The sequence below is a fragment of the Rutidosis leptorrhynchoides genome, unplaced genomic scaffold, assembly GCF_046630445.1.
Source record: "Rutidosis leptorrhynchoides isolate AG116_Rl617_1_P2 unplaced genomic scaffold, CSIRO_AGI_Rlap_v1 contig46, whole genome shotgun sequence".
NCBI classification, from domain to species: domain Eukaryota; kingdom Viridiplantae; phylum Streptophyta; class Magnoliopsida; order Asterales; family Asteraceae; genus Rutidosis; species Rutidosis leptorrhynchoides.
The window spans coordinates 92,370-113,142 of NW_027266693.1; the positions used below are offsets into that span (position 1 = coordinate 92,370).

Sequence of the window (20,773 nt, forward strand, 5' to 3'; positions counted from 1 at the left end):
GTCGTATTAGCAATTTTATCTTCAAAGTCGAATATTGAATTTTCACATCAACAAAATTACCGGACAATTACATATATCTAGTATCATACATGCTATCTAAAGGCAGACAATTTTAGGCTTCCCATTTAAAAAAAAAATAATGAAAACCACTTTTGAATATGATTATATTTAAAGATGTTTTTCCTAGATGAGATTATATATACTTCGTATAATATATATCGGAACATTTGTTGATACAAAATACAGTTAAAATTTTATAAATTAATAATATCATGATAAAAAAATTTTATTAATTTAAAAAATTATTAATTTATCGATAAATTAATAATTATTAATTTAAAGAGTTTTTAACCGATTTAACGTAATTTATATTTCCGTATAAACTAAGTAATTATACTGTACATATCAAACAAAAAGATAAATTAGTCCATGTCTCTTAGAATTACGTTACAGTGAACCTTGTGACTCAATAGTTGTACTGTGTTCTTACTTGGTGGCAATGGCTCCAAATAGACTTGAACTTTAAAGAAAAAGAGACAACTATTGAATTATATTTCAATAGAGTGCAATATATTTTTTTTCAGTTTCTATGAATTATTAATTTATGATTTTCTTGAGACAAAAAATTATAAAGGAATCTCCCGAAAAATTATTATCTTATTATTTTATCGAATTTTTCAATTTTTTATATTGGCCCAAATCAAAACCGAACAAATTTATTATTTTAAAAAATTTATTAATTTATCGAATATTAATTTAAAAAATTTCTACTGTATAAGAGCTTTTATTATCCAGTTCCGATGCAGCTATAATCAAACAAGATGAAAATAAGATAATTCGATAGCTTACTGCTTTTTTATTTTTTTGCTAATTTTGTTGATTGAATGCCTATGTCCGGCATACTTCCATCTATAATTCGCCTCAGAGTTATTGACGATAATATATCTAGTTTGGAAAGCTATACGTTACCCTAATCGACACGATCTGACTAGACTATTTCTATTAGTAAAACTTCTTTCCCTCCACTGAAAAACAAAATTCTTGAAAACAAAATGAACTCGAATCGTGAAACAATGTGTGGTGGGAGTGGGACTCTTAAAACAGTGAATCGGATTAAAACAATTCAACATTCAAACTAATTCAGACTCTTTCGATTTTCATAAACTCCTATTCTTACGGACTCAATAATTAAAGCAAAATATTACCCTTTCAGTCCGGAAATACATGTCTCTTTACTACGTAATTTCTGGACGGAGGTAATACATAATACTAGCTATCTTAGTGACAAAACGATTGAACACGAGAACATAAACATTTAATTTTAATTTACATAAGCTTAATTCAACAAAAGCTCAAAATAACTGGGAGCTGGATAAATCAAGACCGAGGAGCAGCCATCTGCAGCTTTTTAACTTTTGGATCATGCTTTACCATGCTGTAATCAAAATCAGTAACCCACAAAAATGTTAGTTCGGTTCGGTTCGATGCAAAAATGGGAGACAACTGGTTTGGTTTATACGAGATAGTGAAATCGACCTGATATCATGAGGGGTTATTAAAATCCACTGGGATCCTTGAGAGACTGCAAAATCCAACAGTGTGTCCAAGCTTATTTTTCGGCTGACAGCATCCTGAAAAAAAAGGAGTAATAATTATTGTTACAACTTATTTACACTACCTCAGTCCTAAAGAGCTTAAACGTCATCTATGAGTATTAAATTGCAATCAAGCATAACTTTTTGTTAAAAATACCTACCATGAATACATCGAACTCATCCATGGCTCGGAATGGTGCCTCAGTCATTTCATGGAGTGCTAATGCAAAGCACAACGTTGAAAATGACCTTTCACCACCTATAGAATGAAAATTTAATGGTAAAATGTTACAGTTGATGGTAAAAAGTTACAAAAAAATTAGAATTCAAACAATCAGTGTTCATAAAGTTAAAAAAAGAGAACCTGAAAGTCCTCTAGTGTCACGAACATTGCCTCTTGAAGCATCTTGGGGCATCTTAACCTGAAAAAAAAATAAAAAATTGAGAAGCATACTACATAGAGAAAATCCAAACAACTTAACAAAAACAACGAGAAATTGAGATTTATACAAAAATACCCCTAAACCTCCCCCCGCACAGGGGTATAGTTGTCAAACTTTAACTTAGGAATGAAAATGGAACACGTCACATGTTTACCTCTACTGAAAGGGGTTTTCTCTTCATAATCAACTTTAACACGTCCAAAAATACCTTTCTTTCCCAAATGGCCATTAAATCTGGTAGCAAGGATTCTTTAGAGAAACAATGAAAATAGGATGCGAAAAAAGATTTCAAAAACAATGAAATTTATACTTCCAAGTTAATTGTTGCCTCAATAAGGTTTCATTTCTTTTAAACTTCTGCCATCTCAAGTCCATGGCATTTCGAACAGTCTGGAAAACAACATTTGGAACTTAATAAGTGACCTTTCAACATACAACTAAAAAATTAACCATACAATATGAGACGAGATATTTAAACATATAACTTACCTTGACATTTTCACGAAATCTTGTAAAATTTTGTTGTTTCCTAGCAATCTTTCGCTGTTTTTTATCATATAACATCCTGAGGTCGTCAATAGATTCAGAGCATCTGCCAGCGAACAAAATAATAATGGAATTAAAACCAGTTATTATTTAGCTATGGAATAAAATTAAACTTAAAAAAAAGGGCAAACGGTGTGGTGCGCTAAGGCTCCCCACTTTGGGGATTCCCCTCCAAAGAGGAGAAACCTTAACTAGTTGCGCCAAAGCTCGCCCTCTTGAATAAAATTAAACTATTTAAGAAAAAATTCGGTCATACCGTTGGCTCTCTTGTTGAAGTGACTGCTTCAATCTTTTTAACAAGGCACTAAGTTTCTCAGGGGAATTGTCAGCCAACTCTCCGAAAAATGCCTCAACTTCAGTCTCTGGACAAATAACAGATGCCTTTTTAAAGTTCTCCTGCGACCAAGCATTGCGAATTTATCAGCAAAAGAATCTAAACGTAAAACCTATTCGGTTTCGTCTAAAGGGTTTTCTAATACTGGGTTAGAATGAAATCCAATCTAAACGAATGGATTCATGTACCTCACGGCTGCGTACAAGTTCCTGATAATCGTCCTCTGCAGTTTTGATATCGGGGAGGACTTTGTTATTCATTATACCTTCATAATGAGCCTTCTCCTGCAATAGAAGTTTAATTTTGAGAGCCTAAAAAAGTTGGCGCTTGCAAAATTTTGGAAGTGAAGCCTTAAAACCTACCCCTTCTTTAGAGTTTATATTGTTTTCGATGTCCATTAGCTGCTTCTCGGCATTCTCAAACGCATCAATTTCCACTTTTGCCGAATCTACACATGATGATCATGCACCAAAAACAATAAAGAATCAACATATAATCATGCAAAAATATAAGACTACAATCTGTGATGGGTATTTTATTAGTGTGCTGGGCAAAAATCATAATAGGAACAATTATAATACCACATAAATCCTTGAATGATAATTTAAGTTCTTCAGCCTTCGCTTCTGCTTCATTCATCTTGACACGAATCTTGTCTACAGCATATTCTTTTTCTTGAATCTCATCTTGGATTTTCTAGACAACATCAGAATAGTTTGACATGAAAGGTCAAAGCCCAGGAAAGGAAATAACTTATGAACAATAAACATTGTAATGTATTTGACTGAACTATAAAGGTAGTATGAGCACTATTCTACGAACCGAAATTTCGTGCTGAAGCTCATCAACAGTCGAGGCAGAAGTCGACTTCTCTTCAGCCACAAATGAACTCTTCACATCTTTCAATTCTAGATTCTTAGTTGTGAGCTGCCGCTCTACATTTAACCGCCTCCTCTACACAGCACAAAAGATATTACAATTGAGAAATATAGATAGAATAGTCATAAAGTGATGAACGCCAGATCAGAATTTGTGCTCAATGCTCTTCAGTACAGTTCAACTTGTTTAAGGATAAAATAAAATAAATTCAAGAACAGCGGAAACGTTATCATTACCTTCACAGTGTCTAGATTATTCTGAAGACCATCAAGTATCCCCTCCGACTTCCTCTTCCTCCTCTGGTGATGCTCTACTTCTTCTCGTACACCTGCAGCCTCCCTTTCAAGGGCCTTTATTTGGTCGTCATAAGAACCACAAAGGCGCCCACCTCTAGCCCTCTTATTCGGTGGAAGAACGGTCTGAACAGAACCACGAGAAAACCTGGGAAAAAAATCACGCAAAAATATCAGTCACAAAACACAGGAACGAAATGAAATGTTATGGCATCACATTGCAGGTCTAGAAAGGGAGAAAAAAGGGTGAGTGGAAAATTATGATAAACTATGGAGATTTTATGTTGAATAATATAGAGAGGGTTTTATGCAGAGCTCTAAAAATGTTCAGTATTTGAAACAAAGGAACCATTAAGATAGGAGTACGCATGTAGTAGTTTTACATGATTACTGATTTGTGCCGGTTTTATTGAAAGCATAGAGGGAAAGAACGAGCATGTGATAATTTTGCAATCAGGCTTCTGGCTTACATTTTATATCCATCGAGAGTATAAACCTCCTTCAGATTTGAAACTCTTTGGTCAAATGCAACTGCTTTACCAGCATCATAATTTTGAACAAGCACTTGCCTCTCGACACTACCCTGATCATATGAACAGAGTATTGAGAAGAAATGTTATGGTACGGAGACCTTAGCAGAAAATAAAAGAGCAACCTATGACACAGATCCTAAAAAAAGGAAAAGTGAGGAAGGTAAACGAGGAATCAAGACGAAGTATGCAAATTACCATATCCACCAAGACATTTAGAACAATGTGACTATCTGAATTTAGAACAGAATACGTAGTTGGATGCCTGGTTTGCGGAAGCATGTGAGGTGGCATATTCAACCTACATCACAACAGAAGAAATTTCAGAGGAAAGTTCATCAACTGAACACAGAGCCAATTTGTAAAAGGAAGTGAAAGTTTTCAATAATCAGTCTATTACCTTGGTCTCGAGAAGTCATAGATAAGTATTTGAAGGTTGTTATAATTCACTTCTTTTGCACATCTTTTCAGAACAAGAGAATCCTTGTGATTATCAACTATAAACGCATTTAGCAACCTCCCAACTGCTTGCTCCACAGCAGGAGCCCAAGTATCACCATCAACTAAAGTCTGCAAGATATGATCGATAACATTAAATCTCTAGGTTTCTAGACCATACAATGGCCGTGAAAAGATATATTAAAAGATTCAGCCTCTGAATAAACCGACAAGTGAAGACTAATAACAAGATAGCCGCACGGCCCGCACCAAGAAAAAAAGGAGAGTCCGAATAAAATTATAAATAGCATAAAAAAGTACTGTGCCAGAGAAATTTTAGGTGACGATGGTGTCTGGAAAGGCAGATCTAGAGGTCCTTCAGACAAACCATTATCTGTGCAAGTTGGACAAGAAATTAATCTGAACCACGATTGACAGTACTCACCAAATGGGCACCAATTGGTCCGATTGGTGGCTTACTAAAGCTCCGATGTTGTCTCTCAATTGCACGCAGAAGACTAAGCACTTTATCTCCACCAAAAGCTGTAACCTGCCAGAGAAGGATTTTTGTCATAAATTATAACTATTGTCATCTACTAGACTAAAGAACTTCACAGAGCACAAACTGATCCCCTGCCAATGCAGGAATTTGGGAAAGCATCAACATTATACGCATCTTGAGCACAATAGTAAAGCACTTGCTCATACCTTGTTTGTTTGATTTCGCTGCAGCTGACGGATGGAATCAGTAATCTCACGGTGTTTCTTTTCACAATCATCAACCTAGAACATCAATAAATTTGATAAAACTCTTCTTGAGGGAAAATTCCAATAAATTTAGCAACTAATTCTAATACCTCATCTTTGATCGTTCTAATCTCATATCTCTCCTTTGATATGTTATCTGACAAGGCACTTTCTTCTTCCTTCAACCTGAAATATCACAGGGTACAGTCGATCAAGATGGAATCTATTATATCGTAAAGGTTAGTAATAATACAAAAATTAATTGAATTGTTTTTTTTTTTTTTTGATGATAATTAATTGAATTGTTTGACAACCTGGAAATTGCTGAATTAATCTCATCAACCTCGTGCTGGAGAGCAGTCATCCTCTCCATTATTTCTGATTCTTCAGCCTGGATGCAAAAGAAGGATAAATGCTGATGTAAATTGAGAGAAGAAAACGAAACTCATTTTTGGTATAAATTGGTTCAGTGGCTTCGTTAAGAACTTTTGAACTCAGCAGATAAGTTGACTAGCCCAAAAACAATACATCCCAACAACTTGATGGAGATAGGGCCAAATATTTTATAGCAGCAGTGTATTCTACATAATATTGGCCTGTGTCTGATTTCTCGTTCCTTTTCATCACTCACTATAAAACCACTAAGTCACACTAGGAGTAATGACAAATATCTCCATGTAATAAAGATTAATATGAAGAGTCAAACAAGATTTACAAACTGAGATGACATTTCATAAAGAGCATGCACTATGATAGCACGATAAACAAACTAAAAGTGGCGAATATACAGAAAAGCAATATCATACATAAGAAACTCTTCCGGATTGCCATAAAGCTTTACCTGCATATCTCTGGCATGTTGCTCATGAATTTCTAGGGCTTGTTGCTCAAGAAACCCAATCCGTTTCTGCATTTTCTTAATGCTATTAATTCCACGCCCATGCTCCTCCTCTAGCTCATGCTTTGTTTTAGTAGCCTAACAAAATATTCTTGTATTAATAGGGGACCAACAAAAATGTGAATGACCAGGAGGGAAATAAAAGCACAAATTAAACGAGCATAAATAGCGAAAAACATAAACTAGCAAACAATAAAAGATTATTTAATTTATATGTGCAAGAAGATAAATAATAGAGAGATGCCAAGAAAATGAAAAGAAAAATGCAAACTGGTTATAAGCCATTGTACACGACAAATCTATTCATAGAGCTCAATCCAATAGCAACTCTTTCAAGCAAACTGTTTGGTTAGCCAATGCAGTAGAAACGAAGGAAGTGAGAGGAAAAGGTTGAGAAATTAAGAAAAATTATCAATCCATCATGTAACACTACCAGGACATACTTTTCATGCAACAAACATTTCATTTGTCTTCCACATACCTTAGATACAGACTGCTCCAACTCGCTTTTCATCCTCTTCACTTCTGATGTTTTTTCCAACATAACAGCAATTTGAGCTTTCTTCTTGGCAAGTTGGTCATGATATAACTCTATCTGACTCTGAAAAACAAATTAACAATATATTCATCTTCCAGAAAACACTTTCATTAATGAACGTAGTGACCCTTATTCATCCAAGCACTTCATATCTCTTGCAGGGTTTATTGTTCAATAATACATGCAATCAGAACACTGATCAATAAAAAACGAATGAACTAGTATCAAATATTATCATAAAATAAGAACCAAGGGGTAATGTGGTACAGAGGAATCAGCTTAAATACTATATAATAGGAAATAAATAATGAAAAATGTAGAACTAACAGCTTAAATACAGTATATAGCAATTATTGAAAGAAAAGAAAAGAAAGAAAAAGGTAAGATAGCTAGAAACAACTATTGAAACCATGTATTTAATTCATTTGATCTGCCTCCCCACAAAGATAGACACACAAACTGTGGTCCTTCCAATAAAAACTCTTCTCTTACCAACTAATCTTAAGAAATAAGTATCTATATTAATCCTCACCCACCGATATCTTATTGATTCTTGCTTGGCAAGCTTGTTCCCGCTCCTTAAACTTTTCAATCCTTGCACTTTGCTCCTGGATTTGCTTGTCAACATCATACACCCATGACCATGCAAGCTTCTTTCTCACTAACTCTAGTTGTTGAGACAATTGTTCTACATGCTCCATGCCTTTTATTTTCTCTTGTATCTCCTTGAGCTCTTTTTCTATGGGTTTTATTGAAGCCTCTAACTCATCAAGTTTTTCATTTGTGCAGTCTATTTGATCCTCAATACTTTGTAAGAGATCATTAACTTGCTGCAACAGTGAAGCCTTGTAGAAGAACTGTGGCCAAATTCATGTCAGTATAGTATAGCAGCCAATCTTTTATCTACTAGAAATAGAATTTGGACAAATGCTGATGTTACCTTAAACTTGTCTTTGTCATTTCCAGAATGCAGAAATTCTCTACTTTTATCTTGGCTCATTATTACGCATGGATTCTCAACATCAATCTGTTATGGACAAAGCAAATAGTATTAATGTGATCGTTAAAACTCACAAAATAGATTGTCTCATTATTCTTAAATAACAAAACCATAAATAAGAAACTGCTTCATCTTTTGGTTGACATAAGAATGGAAAGCATCATACCACAAGTAATCAGAACCAAATTTAATAGAATATTAAATAAACGATCAGATAAACTAAGAAAGTTTTCTGACTACTCACATTAAAATGCTCAACGAGTTCAAGGAGCTCCCCCTTTTTATTAGAAACCTTTTTCCCTATAAGATAATACAAGAAAAACATGAACAAATAATTAAAGCATCATGATAAATCAAAATAGACTATTTAAGGAAATTATACCAGAATAACCAATATACAACACTTTTCTCAAGCAGAATATCTATCATTATCGTTATTGAACAAGGAAAAAATAAAGAATCATATTCTGATCCCAGTGTCGTTCACAATGGATTTTCATAATTATATGAAGCCCATATGCTGGCTTATAGATAAGTTTCATGTGATATTTTATAGTTCTCTTACTGGATCATTTGATCTTCAGAAAAGAAAAGAGTGATGCATTACAAGTAGGTTTTCATGGTGCATTGTTATTCTTAACTAAAGTAAGAGGATAATGACTATCGCCAAAGTGCTAATTGGGGCTGTTCCAGGAGCAGGGCCCTAATCAATTATTTCCTCTTAATTACAATCATAAAATAGTATGTAAGAGATAGATGATTCGTACCATGAGAATCCTTAAGAGTGGTGGTGTTATTACTCGTGACGGTGATTCTACGCTCAATGGTAATGACATCACCATACATTTCTGGCTTAAATGCATCATCCCCTTCATTAGTAATATCCACTTGAACAACAGTATAACTGCACCTCATGTGTAAAACGGCAGACGTACACAAACCAAAAACAAAGTCAAACAAAGTAAGAAACAAGAATTTGATCAAAACACGAAATCATGACAACGTCGACGACAACAAACCTGCAACCGGTTTTGATGAAATCCTTCAACGTACTCGCTCTCTGCGTTCTAGCAGCTCGACAACCAAATGCAACACACAATGCAGTGAGAATTGCACTTTTACCACCTGACAAAGAATCATCAGCCAAAAATCAACTTAAATATCACGTATCGAATTCCAAAACACATAAAACCCTAATTCTAGCTAAATCACAAACACGATTACTGTATCTTCGTATAGATCAATAGAGAGGAAGAGAGAAAACGAGACTTACTTCCATTTTGACCAGTGACGAAGTTCACGTTCTCTCCAAGAACAACTTCTTGATTACTATGACACATGAAATTCTCCAATCGGATCTTAATTATCGTTCCCGCTCCCATCGCAACTTCGATTCTAACCGCCGTTCAAATTCCGGCCGTCTCTCTCTATATTCGTCGCAACTTCAATTTGATTTTTAGAGAGAGAGACATTTTGAAATTCAGTGAGCAAAAGTTGTGAGTGGAAATAGTGGGAGAGTTGGAAGGGAACTGGGATTTTGTGGCGCGAAGATTGTAAGAGTATTATTATATGCAATGCGGGTGCATATATTACTCCATGCACTCGCACAATCATTTCATGGACCGGGCTTTAATTTTGTAGATTTTGAATTCTTAATATGGGCTTACGCAGGGAAGCAATGGACAATAGGCTTATTATGGGTTTTGTAGGGACCATATATTTGGTCCTACAAAGCCCACTTCGCTCTCACCATACTATTTCTCCTTATGTTTAACAAATGTTGGGGGGTATTTGGACTATTTTCGCTAACGTCCGTAACAAATTAAAAATTAATCAATAAAATAATGACACGTATTATATTATTTATGTGTATAAATAATTTATCAGTCGAATTTTCTCCAAAATTTCAGTTATAAACACCGAGCTGCCTTCAAACTGAAATTGAATCGACACCAACTTAATTCGGCCGGTTCGGATAATTCTGCCCACTCCTAGCTTAAAATCATGTGTCTGCCTTATTGTGTTTGTTTGGGTGTGTTTATATACTAATCTAGTTGATCATAATAAGTGGTATGGAAATTATTATACTCGTAAATAACTCATCAACAATTTAGTAAAAAAGGACCAAATACTTCTCTCGTTTGTCAAATATAGGGACAAAATATTTAAAATAGAATATAAGGGATGAAGTGAATCTTAAAGTGAAACATTAGGGACAAAAATTATAATTTTGCTTGCCGATGAAATTTTGTGTGATTCCCATCTCTTCATCTTCTTCGTCAGATCCCTAAATTTCTTTCTCATGTTCAATTACACTCGTCTTCAGGTTAGTATTTTATTTTTCCAATTTCAGTTCAAGCTTTAGCTTAATTGATTAAAGTTATATGGTGGGTTGCCCTGTAAGTGTTCGATGAAATGTCTGTTGAAACTGTTCTTCAAGTGAGTGTTGACATGCTGTGATTTATGTTTGTCTGTGTATTGGTTGATTGATTGGCTGGAAATTTTATAAATTTATAAAGCATGCTTCTTGTGAATGAGATTTTTTTCGTGTTTTTGGGTTGTTGTTGCTGATTGTATTGATATTATTATCATGAGGATGATCAGGTTCAGCTGCAAATCAATAAAAAAAAAAAAATCGGTTTTTGGTTTTACAGAATCTAACCTTCCCTGAAGTTGAATCTCAATAACATAGATTCCATGGCTTTAACCGATGTGACCCAGACTTGCCTCGATTCCATTACTCAAGTAAGTCCATTTTCAGTGATGAGTTGATGTGAGAATTCTATCCTTGTTAAAGATTTATCATTGATTTTCGATCATATTATTTAGATTTCAGAACATATCGAAGGTGCTATTGTGTACTTGGATGCTGGATGTACTGAAAGCTTCCAATATAGTGGCGCATTTTCTTTGCTTCTGGAAATTGGGGCACGAGCTGTTTGCAGTTTGGAGAACGTTTCTCCTCTTGATGCTGTAAGCTCATGATTCATATATTGGTCATAACTTTTTAATTATTCATACATTTGGAGTTTGGGATATTTCTTTCATAATACTATAAATTAATCAAATTTTATGTTTTGTGGGTCTTATATCGTTTCATGCCAAATATTTAGATCTAAGCAGTGTTGGTGCTAAAATGCAATTAAACAATAAAGGGAGCCAGGAACCTTGAGACTATTGTGGGATTAGTGTAGCATTCTTGATACCCTAGATTGTTGATTTCTGGGCATGTTTAACTTTGTGTATGGCTTTTTCCTTATAGGTTGGTGACTGGAACACAAATTTCGATTCTGCAAGAAAAATTATGGTTATGACATCTCGTTTACTTAGTGATGCTCATCGGTACATTTTACGTTGTCTGTCCACACATCAAGGTGTTCGTCGTTGTATGGTATTTACATCCATAGCTGAGGTACTTCATTGTTCCCAACTTCAGGGGTTTTATTGATATTATATATCGAAACCTGTTTGCTGGTTTTGTTAATCTTTGGTTGCTTTGCATTAGTACATTGATTATCCTTTTGGAAACTTCAAATGGGCTTTCTCTTTTGTGTCCCGTAAAGATATTGAACCAAAATTTTAGTGGACAAGAAAGGGGTCAATCCAATACCATTCAATTGGGAGGAGAAGATGTACCTAGATGCGATAGATTTCGATATCTAGGATCTATTCTACAACAAGATGGAGAGATTGACAAGGATGTCACTCATCGCATTCAAGCAGGATGGGCAAAATGGAGGAAAGCAACCGATATCTTGTGTGATAAACATATCTCAAGTCGGCTCAAAGGGAAGTTCTATAGAACAGCAGTGAGACCTGCTATTCTATATGGAAGTGAATGTTGGCCGATAAAGAAACAACAAGAGTACAAGGTTAAGGTTGCAGAGATGCGGATGTTGAGATGGTCGAGTGGACTTACTTTGAAAGATAAAGTACGAAACGAGACTATTAGGAGCAACCTTAAAATTGCACTTATAGATGAGAAGATAAGAGAGGGTAGACTTAGGTGGTTCGGGCATGTGAGACGTAGACCTATAGATGCTCCGGTTAGGAAGTGTGATGACATAGATATAGGAACAGAGAGGAGAGGGAGGGGGAGACCTAGACTTACGTGGGAGAGGGTAATTAGGAAGGATTTAGAGTTATTAGATATTTCAGAAGACTTAGTAGAGGAGAGAGGGGAGTGGAGGCGTAGTATCCATGTAATAGATGCCTTATAGATAATTTAGTTTGGGATAGTAGGTTTATTTGTAGGGTATATGTTTTAGTTATAGGTTAGTGCTAGTTATATATGTTTCTATGTTTCATTGGATGATTTCCTATATATATATATATCATATATGCGTCGGAATACGGCATGTGAGTTACACATAGCCCTTGTGCTTAAAAGCTGAGGATTCATATAGCCGACTCCACACGGTGGAATTGAGGCTTGTTGTTGTCGTCGTCTACTTGGCTTAAATTTGACATCTCACAGATGTAAAGATCTATGTTTCTGAATGATGAGTTTTTTACATAATGTGCAAGTTTTTTGTAGTGTTGGGTATTTTTTTCCCCTAATTGCTGGAATGCTGATCCGATTTCTAGGAACAACCTCTCTTTCGTAGAAAAGAATGCCTAGTTGTTGTTAGGAGATATAAAAAGGAGCATGTTTCTGTTTCAATCTTTATATTTCCATATTTGATTGAGCTTGCTTGGGAGGACCTTCAATAGGCCTACTATTTGAGAGACTGTGGAGCAAAGTACAGTCTGAAATAGTAGGCCTATTAGTCGCTCTCCCTATTGTTTTATATATGATTGTATGTGGTGGAAGAATTGGAGCTTGTACATTTTGCGTTTAATAAAGGAGAATGATGATTGGGGTTTTCTTGGACAAGATGATGAAAACTCCTTGTTGGTGGGATATTTATGAACAATATTAAGCAGGATTGTTCGAGACTGTTACATTAACATTTTTCCTGAGTTCTGTTGCATGTTTTGTGTTTCCAGGTAGCTCATTCGGCATATCCTGATTCACCTCTGGGACCAGATGCGTATCAAGAATACGAGTCCCTACTTTTCCAAGATTACGTGGAGCTTGTAAGAAAATCCAAGACAAAATCTGGAGAGACAGAAGACGATGAAGGATGGTCGCAGCTTACAACTTCTACTGAGCCTGATTTCTCTCGCCTATTTGACAATGTTAGTGAGAGAAATCTTCATGGAGATAATCAGTTAAACCATGCTGAGGACGTAGGCGAGAATTTAGTAGTTTCCGTGCATCATTTCCCCACGATTCTTTTGCCCTTATCACCCAGGGTGTTTGTGTTGCCCTCAGAAGGATCAGTTGCTGAAGCATGCTTATCCGTGGAAAATGAGGACTCCCTTAGTCCAGGATTGCCTTCGTTGAGTACTGGAAAACTTTATGATGGCGATGATAGTCCCCCAGGGGCAACACTTACTGCAAACTTTCTTTATCACCTGGCTGCCAAGGTAATTCAACACTGTGTGTTTAGAATGGTGCTCAAAAACGTGTTTTTGGATGTAGATACAGTGTTTTTACCCTTTTTGCATTTAGAAACAGCGTTTTTACATCTAACTGTGTTTCTTTCTTCGGACATATATCCCATAGAAAATTTATGTTTCCCAAAATATTGGTTGGCATCAACATTTAACAATCAAAATACCAAAGAGTGTCTTGTCTCATTATACATCAGTAGCTACTAATCTACTTTGCCTAGGTTAAATATCCATTTTACCTTTCTCATGGCCAGTGCATTGCATTTAGTTGAGTAGCTGTCTGGTCTTTAAGGACAGTGGCGTACAAAAGAAAGATGATGTGCGCCAAATTTAGAAATATGTAGCTATGTGGAATCAGCCTGTTTACATATTTTTCTGCACTTTCTTTGTTGCCTATGTGTAGATGGACTTGAAGTTGGAAATATTTTCCCTTGGTGATTTGGCAAAAACTGTTGGGAAGATTCTAACAGACATGTCAAGTCTTTACGATGTAGGACGCCGAAAACGATCATCAGGATTATTACTGATTGATCGCACCCTTGATCTTCTTACTCCATGCTGCCATGGGGACTCTCTTGTCGATCGTATGTATTCATCCTTGCCACGTAGGGAAGGGACAGTTTATAGCCACACAAAAGGCTCACAATCTAGCTTAAAACGTGCTCCTCTTGATGTGAAGATACCATTAGCAAAAATATTAAAGGAAAAAGAATCCAAATCAGACACACTGTCAAGTTGCATTGAAACTTTTACAAAAAGTTGGGATTTGTTTAAAGCTTCTTCAGAATCCATGGATTCAGTTGATCTCAGCAACAGAGTGGACGAGAGCCAACTACTTGATGGATCACTTGTCTCTACTGAGAATTTTTGCGGAACACCGTATTTAGAAGCTATATTAGATAGAAAAGCAAAAGATGGTAACGTAGTTGTAAAGAAGTGGCTACAAGAAACCTTGCGTCGGGAAAATATAACTGTTAATATGAGAAACCGAGCTGGTGCTGCGACAAAGTCAGATTTGCAGTCCATGATTAAAGCACTGGCGAAAAGCCAGTCATCTTTTCTAAGAAACAAAGGAATTATTCAGATAGCAGCAGCAACATTAGCTGCCTTTGACGAGCCAAACAGCGACAGGTGGGATGCATTTATCAGTGCAGAGAAAATGTTAAGGGTCAGTGCTGGAGATACCAGTCAGAGTCTAGCTAGTCAGATTGGTGATCTTATAAATAAGAGTGCTTTACAGAAAAGTGGGAAAGCAGAGTCGTCCTCTCAGCCATTACTTACTTTTCGAGATGCGTTGCTCCTTACAGCCGTAGGATATATGATTGCTGGTGAGAATTTTCCAACTTCTGGATTAAATGGCCCTTTCTCTTGGCAAGAAGAACATTTTCTCAAAGAAGCTATTGTTGACGCAATCCTGGAAAACCCGTCAGCTGTAAAATTGAAGTTTCTTCATGGTCTAACGGAAGAGCTGGAGGCGAATATAAACTCGGATAAGTCAAAAGGAAATGAGAAAGGGAAATCAAATCGATCTGAAATGGACGATTTTGATAATGATGATGATCAATGGGGTAACTGGGGTGATGATGATACTGATATTTCTGATGATAAAGATCAAGTGTACTCTAACGTGCAGTTAAAGTTAGAGTTACGTGATAGGGTAGATAATCTTTTCAAATTCCTTCATAAGTTATCTACTTTGAAGATGAAAAACATACCCTTAAGTGAAGGTGCATTGACTTTAGAAAGCTATTCCTTCACAAACAGAGGATTGCTTCATAAGATTATTACAAGGGTGTTAGGAAAGCACGATATTCCAGGATTGGAGTACCACTCCTCGACTGTAGGGCGACTTTTCAAAAGTGGATTTGGAAGATTTGGTCTCGGACAGGCAAGCCTTTTTTTTTTGGTACCTTTTTGTTGAATAATGAATGATACAAATTACAATAGTCATGTATAATTAACTTTTAATTTCTTGTTTAATTCTATAGGCAAAACCTAGTCTTGCTGATCACAACGTCATTCTAGTTTTTGTTATTGGGGGAATCAACTGCCTTGAGGTACGTCTTGCACCTTTTTCTTCTTCTTTTTAAAAAACTATTCTACAATGTTGGCTTGTTCAGAATTTTTGGATACAACTATTATCAATAGGGGAGACAAATGAACAAAAACGAGCAAATACGTTCATATGTTCAAATTTAACCAAATTTTTGAATAGTCACATTTCTGTATTGCAACATTGTCAGGTTCGTGAAATTCAGGAGGCATTATCGGAAATCGGAAGACCTGACGTGGAATTGATTCTGGCGGGAACAACTCTTTTAACTCCTGACAACATGTTTGATCTTTTACTAGGAGACTCTAGCTTCATGTGATATGTCTGAAATCTGATAAAAATGTTTCTCTTACTTTGTTGAACAAAATCTGTGTACTTTTTTCTTGTACAGAATAATTGATGTTATGAAAACTTTTATACTAAAGAAGAATTTTATTTTCCTTTTCTTTTCTTTTTCCTTTTTTTTTTTTTTTTTTATAATGAAAGAAGAAAATTTTGGAAGTTATCGAGAGCGCTAAATTTTATTAATTAATTGAGGTTATTAATTTATCGATATACGATTACATTTAAAATCATCAATCGATTACATTTAAAATCATCGATCGAAAATTTACTCGTGAAAATTGTCGGATGACCCTTTGCGTGGTTTAGGTAGAAGGAGATGCTAGAATAGTTTGTCGATGGTCGGGAGGCCAAGGTCGGGTATCTAACAGAACACACCGCTCAAAATTGATCAATTGAAAATCAAATCTTCCGTGACCAAGTCGTTTATTTGAATGAGATGTGCTCTCAAACTCTCTTCCATTTCCTGTTCAAGAAGATTTATTTGTAAATATTAAATAGAGTTTATGAAATAATTTATTTAAGTGTTAATTAATATAATTAATCTGCAGTTTATCAAGTAAAGGTTAAGAATAAACGTACCAACAAAGGAGAAACCAAGTTTAGAATTTCTTCAACCTCTTCCAAATGCTCATTCTCTTGTTCTGCTATGCTAGAAAGCTCAGTTACTAAATAAAGTATTTTCTCTACCTGCAAATAAAATTGTTAGATAATGTGTCTCAACTTTATTTAGAATTAATTTTCTTTTTTATAAAGGAATTGCTGAAGAATTATTATTATTATTAAAAAATTTAAAAGTAGTCCAGTTAATTTATGTTCATGGTTCAATAATCTTCGAAATTCCTAACCTTCCGAACTAGATAAAAATGATATAATATATTATTAAACAACATCGTTCACAAGCAAGCTCGTGAATTCTTTATAATGTTTTTCAATATTGACATATATTTCTAAAATATAATGATTAATTTATGTAATTAGTTGAGATTTTTTTTTTTTTTTTTTTATGAATAGAAAAAAAAATTTGAATAAAAAAGAAAAGAATAGAAATAAAATTACTTGGAGTAGGAATTTGGTGATGTTGACTTGTATCTCATCCATTACTTCCACTGCCTTGCTCATTGCTTCCTCCATAGCAATCGGGTCTGCCTAATTAAACAAAAAAAATTGCCAATTCAGATTCGAAAACCATAATTGAAAATATAGGAATTTCAACGATATTAACAAGGGTGGATTTGTGTACAAGCTAGAAAAAGCTGCATTGCGAGTAAGAAGTTTTAATTTTTGTTTATATAAATATAATAATAAACTTTACTAGTGAAAATGTACAATTATATGTGAGAGCGCGTGCTATAAAAAATATTATATATATAGTGCGGGCTACATTTCTTGGCTACATCCGTAGCTAGATATTAACAATACAAACCTTAGCGTCATCTTCGAGAGGGAGACTCAAGGAAATTCCTACGAGCTTTCTCGTGATCCTGCTTATTGCTTCAAGATTTTTGCCATCCAATTTTTGCCATTTATTGAGTAAAGAAATTTGAGGGGCGATAATTTGATAAAATTTGATTTCTTGTTTGAGATTTTGTACATGAATTCGTTTTTCCATGATCCAATTTCTCATTTTCAAGATTCTCATCCAAACAGAAAATAGTTTCTCCTGAAAACAAAACACGTAAGAACAATATTATTATTAAATAAATCGTTATGGTGGATGAAATAAACTTTATTTGTAAATTTGTCCCGAGCGATAGACGATGCTAATGATAATATCAACGAGAACTAGGAATTCTATCTAGAGATTATGGATAATTAATATGATTCAATTCGACCATTAATAAATTTAATGATAGAAAATTTCATATTTTATAAAAAAAATAAAATTTAATTAACTCTAATTTTAATTTAATTAATTGATTACCTCGACATTTATCTTCATATTGTCCATTGTTGTCTGACTTCTAGCATTAACAAATCTCCATTGCAACAATGTATTATGCAAAACCCTAAACTGATGATATTCTTCTTCTTGCATTGGTGACACTTTCTTCTTCTGCCTAAAATACTTGAAAACCCCACGCATTCCTCCCCCACCGGCTCTCTTCTTCTCAGTCGTTGCCGCCGCCGCCACCACCACAGGAGATTCCGCCGCCGTCCCAAAACTCGACGTCCTTCCTGGCGATAAAGCCCACGCCGACGGAGACCCCATCCCCGATCTCGTCTTCAATTTCCTAGAAGTTGACGCATTGTTGCTGACGTCATCATTGTCACGTTTCATAAATCTGACAAATCCATCTGATCTACTACTTTTATTATTCTTGTTGTTGTCGTAGCTCGATCGAGACTTCGATAAGAAATTATTCTCTTGATAATCACAATTTTCTTTGTTGATGGATGATGATCTTGACTTTGTAGTTGACTTAGATCGTTTCGTAGAATTAGTACTTGTATTTGTTGAATTTAACGTTGATGAAGAAGAGCAACTAAGCCGGATATTTTCCGGGTGGGCTCCGCTTTTGCTACGTAATAGTCGTGGTGACGGTGGCGTTGGGCTGGTGGTTCGGCTAGACGGTTGACGGTGCCCGCGGCGAGTTTCAGTAGCAGTACTGTTCATTTTTAGTTTGCTTGGGGAATAAGTTTGGAATTGAAATTATAAACATGTAACCATAGACTTAATTGAGAATATTTATATATGTGTAGGAATATATATTTTAACATATGTATAATTTAAATATTATGAAACGTTAGTTGTAGTTTGACTTTGGAAGTTGATGATAGCACGTTGAGAGTGGACTTACAATGTGTAAAAAGTGCATGCATACATGTATATGTTTGTTGGATTTATGATCACTTCAAGGTTTTCACGTATGAATATTATATCAAAGAAGAGTTTATGTGTGTGTATATATATATACATATATATATATATATTAAGAAAGACGTAGAAAATTAAGCCCAGTTGGCCTAATGGTTATTCGTGTGGACTTCCGTCTCGGTGGTCGATGGGATTGATTTTTCGGAGATGCAATTCTTAAATTTGCATGAGTTGGAGAGAACTAACCCTTTTATATAATCCAAATTATAAGAAAAAAAAAAAAAAAAACGTATAGACCAGAATATGGTTCAATGATTTACGTCTCTTCCTTCTGAAAATTATAATTTAATTTTTAGAAAATGAATTTTAAATGGATAAATTATTATATTATGCATAAAAAAAAAAAAAAAAAAAACTCTTCTACTTTCTACAAACTATATCATCCAAAGAGAATAACTTGCAAAATAAAAAACAAATTATCGGAAGAGAATATCATATCATAGTAATTAAATTAAATCCCAGAGAAACAATTGCATAAGGAATCAAACACCAAAACAATTTTATATATAAGAATTCACTTGGGCACCCAGAATTTACAACACATAAAATAAATTAAACCCTACAACCCCGAAACTATATTTATTCTAAGAGTGCTTGCAAGCTTTTCTTGTTTTCCATCAACTGAAAGGCACAAAGATTTTTGCAAGGAACCATTTTTCCGAAACTCGAAACAGCATTCCCATCTTCGATATTCTCCATGTACGCTTCGGCGACGGGCTCGTTAATGCTCTTTCAAACGTTGGTGAATAGCCTAATTCCAACTCCGATAAGGAATTACATCTACACCAGAATCCGCTCTTTACTTTTCACTAATTCGCAAGCACTCACTCTAGCCTTCGACCAATACATCGACGAGACCCTTTCCATTTTCGGAACAAACGAGGTTTATCAGGCGGCCGAGAGCTACTTATCGACGAAACTAAACCCTAACAACACCGAGAAGCTCAAAGTCGTCAAGACGTTACATATGGAAAAAATGTCTTATCAACTCGATAAGGGCGAGCAAATCATTGATGTCTACCAAGGAATTAAGCTTAATTGGATTTATGCGTGTGAAGAACCCGAAAAGAATGACCTAAACTTGCAGCTGACATTATCAGGACTACTAAACTTCATTGATGGTCTATGGTCAAGTTGTGGAGATGAAAGGATAGTCGTCTTCACAACCAACCATAAAGAAAAATTAGATCCGGTATTACTCCGGCCAGGACGAATGGATATGCATATTCACATGTCATATATTAAAGCTCAAGGATTCAGGACATTGGCCTTCAATTACTTGGACGTCAAGGAACATCCACTTATCGGAGAAATCCAGGGGCTTTTAGAGGATATCGAGATAACTCCTGCACAGGTTGCCGAAGTATTGATGAAGATAGAAGATGCTGACATGGCACTTCAAGGAATTGTGAATGTCCTTAAGAGGAAGAGAGATGAAGACGAAGAAGAATCTCAAGATGGGAAGAAGATGAAAGGCGAGATCAATAAATGAGTTTAAAATAGTAATTAAGTTTAAGCTTGAGTTTTGGTGGAGGAAACAAATTTATTATTACGTTTATTTGTGTTCTATGTTTTAGATTTATTTAAACTAGAGAGATTTTTGGTCGGGTTAAACTATTTTCTTTCGTTTTTGGTTTCCGACCATATCTGAGTTGTCGAGGTAAAATTGCAGCTGGAGCAATCTCTCATTGCAAGATTGAAGCTAGGGACAACTTTCAGAACCTACTATTAGAGAGTGTATGGGCCTCACGAGCCCATTG

At 35.2% G+C, this 20,773-nt stretch overlaps 4 protein-coding genes across 4 annotated transcripts; 2 read left to right on the plus strand and 2 right to left on the minus strand.

Annotated features, from left to right (window-relative positions):
- Nucleotides 1-1,377: 1,377 nt before the first annotated feature.
- LOC139883848 (structural maintenance of chromosomes protein 6B-like) lies at nucleotides 1,378-9,623 on the minus strand. Its single transcript, XM_071867966.1, is given in 29 exon segments — nucleotides 1,378-1,435; nucleotides 1,537-1,631; nucleotides 1,757-1,854; nucleotides 1,960-2,017; nucleotides 2,193-2,204; nucleotides 2,206-2,272; nucleotides 2,349-2,428; nucleotides 2,528-2,630; nucleotides 2,841-2,980; nucleotides 3,107-3,202; nucleotides 3,281-3,366; nucleotides 3,500-3,614; nucleotides 3,741-3,872; nucleotides 4,034-4,238; nucleotides 4,561-4,673; nucleotides 4,819-4,921; nucleotides 5,021-5,190; nucleotides 5,504-5,608; nucleotides 5,767-5,841; nucleotides 5,916-5,991; nucleotides 6,120-6,196; nucleotides 6,647-6,781; nucleotides 7,185-7,304; nucleotides 7,778-8,098; nucleotides 8,182-8,268; nucleotides 8,486-8,541; nucleotides 9,009-9,145; nucleotides 9,261-9,366; nucleotides 9,515-9,623. Coding segments are annotated over 29 exon segments (3,135 nt in total).
- A 1,315-nt stretch (nucleotides 9,624-10,938) lies between these two features.
- On the plus strand, nucleotides 10,939-16,112 carry LOC139883849 (sec1 family domain-containing protein MIP3). The gene is made up of 7 exons (XM_071867967.1): nucleotides 10,939-10,986; nucleotides 11,071-11,214; nucleotides 11,504-11,653; nucleotides 13,231-13,713; nucleotides 14,144-15,628; nucleotides 15,729-15,797; nucleotides 15,984-16,112. The coding sequence occupies exons 1-7, from the start codon at nucleotides 10,939-10,941 to the stop codon at nucleotides 16,110-16,112; spliced, it is 2,508 nt and encodes an 835-aa protein (XP_071724068.1).
- Nucleotides 16,113-16,526: 414 nt separating this feature from the next.
- LOC139883845 (QWRF motif-containing protein 7) lies at nucleotides 16,527-18,752 on the minus strand. The gene is made up of 5 exons (XM_071867962.1): nucleotides 18,060-18,752; nucleotides 17,562-17,798; nucleotides 17,195-17,284; nucleotides 16,718-16,825; nucleotides 16,527-16,601 (listed from the first exon to the last, which is right to left on the minus strand). Exons 1-5 carry the CDS (start codon nucleotides 18,750-18,752, stop codon nucleotides 16,527-16,529), a joined length of 1,203 nt encoding a protein of 400 aa, XP_071724063.1.
- Nucleotides 18,753-19,710: 958 nt separating this feature from the next.
- On the plus strand, nucleotides 19,711-20,505 carry LOC139883846 (uncharacterized). The gene has a single exon (XM_071867963.1). It carries the CDS (start codon nucleotides 19,711-19,713, stop codon nucleotides 20,503-20,505), a length of 795 nt encoding a protein of 264 aa, XP_071724064.1.
- The last annotated feature ends 268 nt before the right edge of the window (nucleotides 20,506-20,773 follow it).

What these genes read in the sequence shown, in the direction of transcription:
- LOC139883849 (XM_071867967.1), top strand. Translation starts at nt 10,939, where the DNA reads ATGGCTTTAACCGATGTGACCCAGACTTGCCTCGATTCCATTACTCAA. An exon ending in ACGTTTCTCCTCTTGATGCT is followed by an intron (nt 11,215 to 11,503) that starts GTAAGCTCATGA and finishes TTTTCCTTATAG; the next exon opens with GTTGGTGACTGGAACACAAA. An exon ending in TATTTACATCCATAGCTGAG is followed by an intron (nt 11,654 to 13,230) that starts GTACTTCATTGT and finishes TTGTGTTTCCAG; the next exon opens with GTAGCTCATTCGGCATATCC.
- LOC139883845 (XM_071867962.1), bottom strand. Translation starts at nt 18,752, where the DNA reads ATGAACAGTACTGCTACTGAAACTCGCCGCGGGCACCGTCAACCGTCT. An exon ending in ATATGAAGATAAATGTCGAG is followed by an intron (nt 17,799 to 18,059) that starts GTAATCAATTAA and finishes TTTTGTTTTCAG; the next exon opens with GAGAAACTATTTTCTGTTTG. An exon ending in ACTTGGTTTCTCCTTTGTTG is followed by an intron (nt 16,602 to 16,717) that starts GTACGTTTATTC and finishes CTTCTTGAACAG; the next exon opens with GAAATGGAAGAGAGTTTGAG.
- LOC139883846 (XM_071867963.1), top strand. Translation starts at nt 19,711, where the DNA reads ATGTACGCTTCGGCGACGGGCTCGTTAATGCTCTTTCAAACGTTGGTG.